This window comes from Trachymyrmex cornetzi, unplaced genomic scaffold (genome assembly GCF_001594075.2).
Source record: "Trachymyrmex cornetzi isolate Tcor2-1 unplaced genomic scaffold, Tcor1.1 scaffold1864, whole genome shotgun sequence".
Taxonomy (NCBI): domain Eukaryota; kingdom Metazoa; phylum Arthropoda; class Insecta; order Hymenoptera; family Formicidae; genus Trachymyrmex; species Trachymyrmex cornetzi.
Genome location: NW_017296489.1, coordinates 14,056 through 15,490, shown reverse-complemented (window position 1 = coordinate 15,490; position 1,435 = coordinate 14,056). Strand labels below are relative to the sequence as shown.

Here is a 1,435-nt window from a genome sequence, read left to right as displayed (position 1 = left end):
ACTATCAGTGGCGTGGATTGCTCAGAAATTACATGCGCGATAACGCTCTTTGCATAGTCGGAGCCGACTTTGACGCAAAGTCGCGCAAAATTCGACGAGTAGCGCTACCGGTAGATGATGCTGACGCAGCAAACAAGCGATACGTGCAGCAGAGTGTTCAAGATTTGAAAGATCGTCTAAACGAAATCGAGAGGAAGATTGCAACCTTACAAAATAATGTGCAGGTTTTGTTAAAAGAATTTGAAAAGACGATTCGAGAAGTGCATCGTGCCGAATAATTATTCGCAATGTCTGAGAAATGGTTGCTGGTTAATGAATTGCACGCTCCGGCGAGAAGAAATTTTCCGCGAAGACACGTCATAGTACATGGATACGACGACCTGTGGCAGGCGGATGTGATCGAGATGCGTCCATATACACGATTCAACGGAGGTTACCACTATATTCTCATCGTTATCGACGTGCTGAGTAAGTACGCATGGGTCGTGCCGCTTAAAGCCAAGAGTGGAAACGATGTGACGAATGCGATTGCAAAGATAATTCGATACGATAAAAGATGTCCGAAAAATTTGCAGACCGACAGAGGGAAGGAATTTTACAAATCGAATGTGCAGAAACTCTTGAAGAAGCACGACATCAACCATTATTCTACGTATTCCGTAATGAAGGCGTCGGTCGTCGAACGGTTCAACCGTACGTTGAAGAACGACACGTGGAAACAATTTACGCACAACGAAAATTTGCGAGCGGAATATCGTACGCGTTGTCAACTGCGTAATCACTCGAGTCAAATCTATTTATATCACGTTTCATGATATCGTAGATATCGTCACATTTTACGTGATATATAAGGCTATCTGTGTCGGTATACATAATTTTGCATTTTTCGCGAAACACTGATGCCATGTACTCGTGGTGAAATTCGTACAAACATGTTTTCGATATATCGAGGATGCACATACCCACGTATATCGGTTTGTCGAACTTCACTTCGAGCTTACGTAATTCTATCGCGACCAGGTTCTCCGAAAAGATGCTGCGACTGTGAAAATTTGGTTTGGCGATTATTGCCTCCGCACTGTATCTGCCTTTCCATTTTGTTAGTAATTTTACGTCGATGCGATCGCGCACGTTCTCCATGATTTTACCAAATACCGCATTATTCATAAGTTTGTATAAATTTTTCTCGAAATCGTTCTTGACCAAAGTTCTAAATTTTGTGTTTAATTCTATGTAATCGCGAAGTCATGGAAATTGCGCGAATTGCAGTATACGTGAATCTTTGCGATATGGAGGCCGTGACGAGTACACTGCTGCAGGTTGCGATAATGTATGACGTAACGTTGCTTATCGCATAATGTTGCGAGGAGTTTTTATTGCGCTTGCCTGGTGGTTTCTCTCGCGTCGTACAGAACGGTAGGTCAGTGTGCGCGTC

The 1,435-nt window shown here is 43.1% G+C and overlaps 1 protein-coding gene across 1 annotated transcript; it reads right to left on the bottom strand.

Annotated features, from left to right (window-relative positions):
• Positions 1–278: 278 nt before the first annotated feature.
• Positions 279–1,167, bottom strand: LOC108759450 (uncharacterized). The gene is made up of 2 exons (XM_018504895.1): positions 967–1,167; positions 279–491 (listed from the first exon to the last, which is right to left on the bottom strand). Exons 1-2 carry the CDS (start codon positions 1,165–1,167, stop codon positions 279–281), a joined length of 414 nt encoding a protein of 137 aa, XP_018360397.1.
• Between the last annotated feature and the right edge of the window lie 268 nt (positions 1,168–1,435).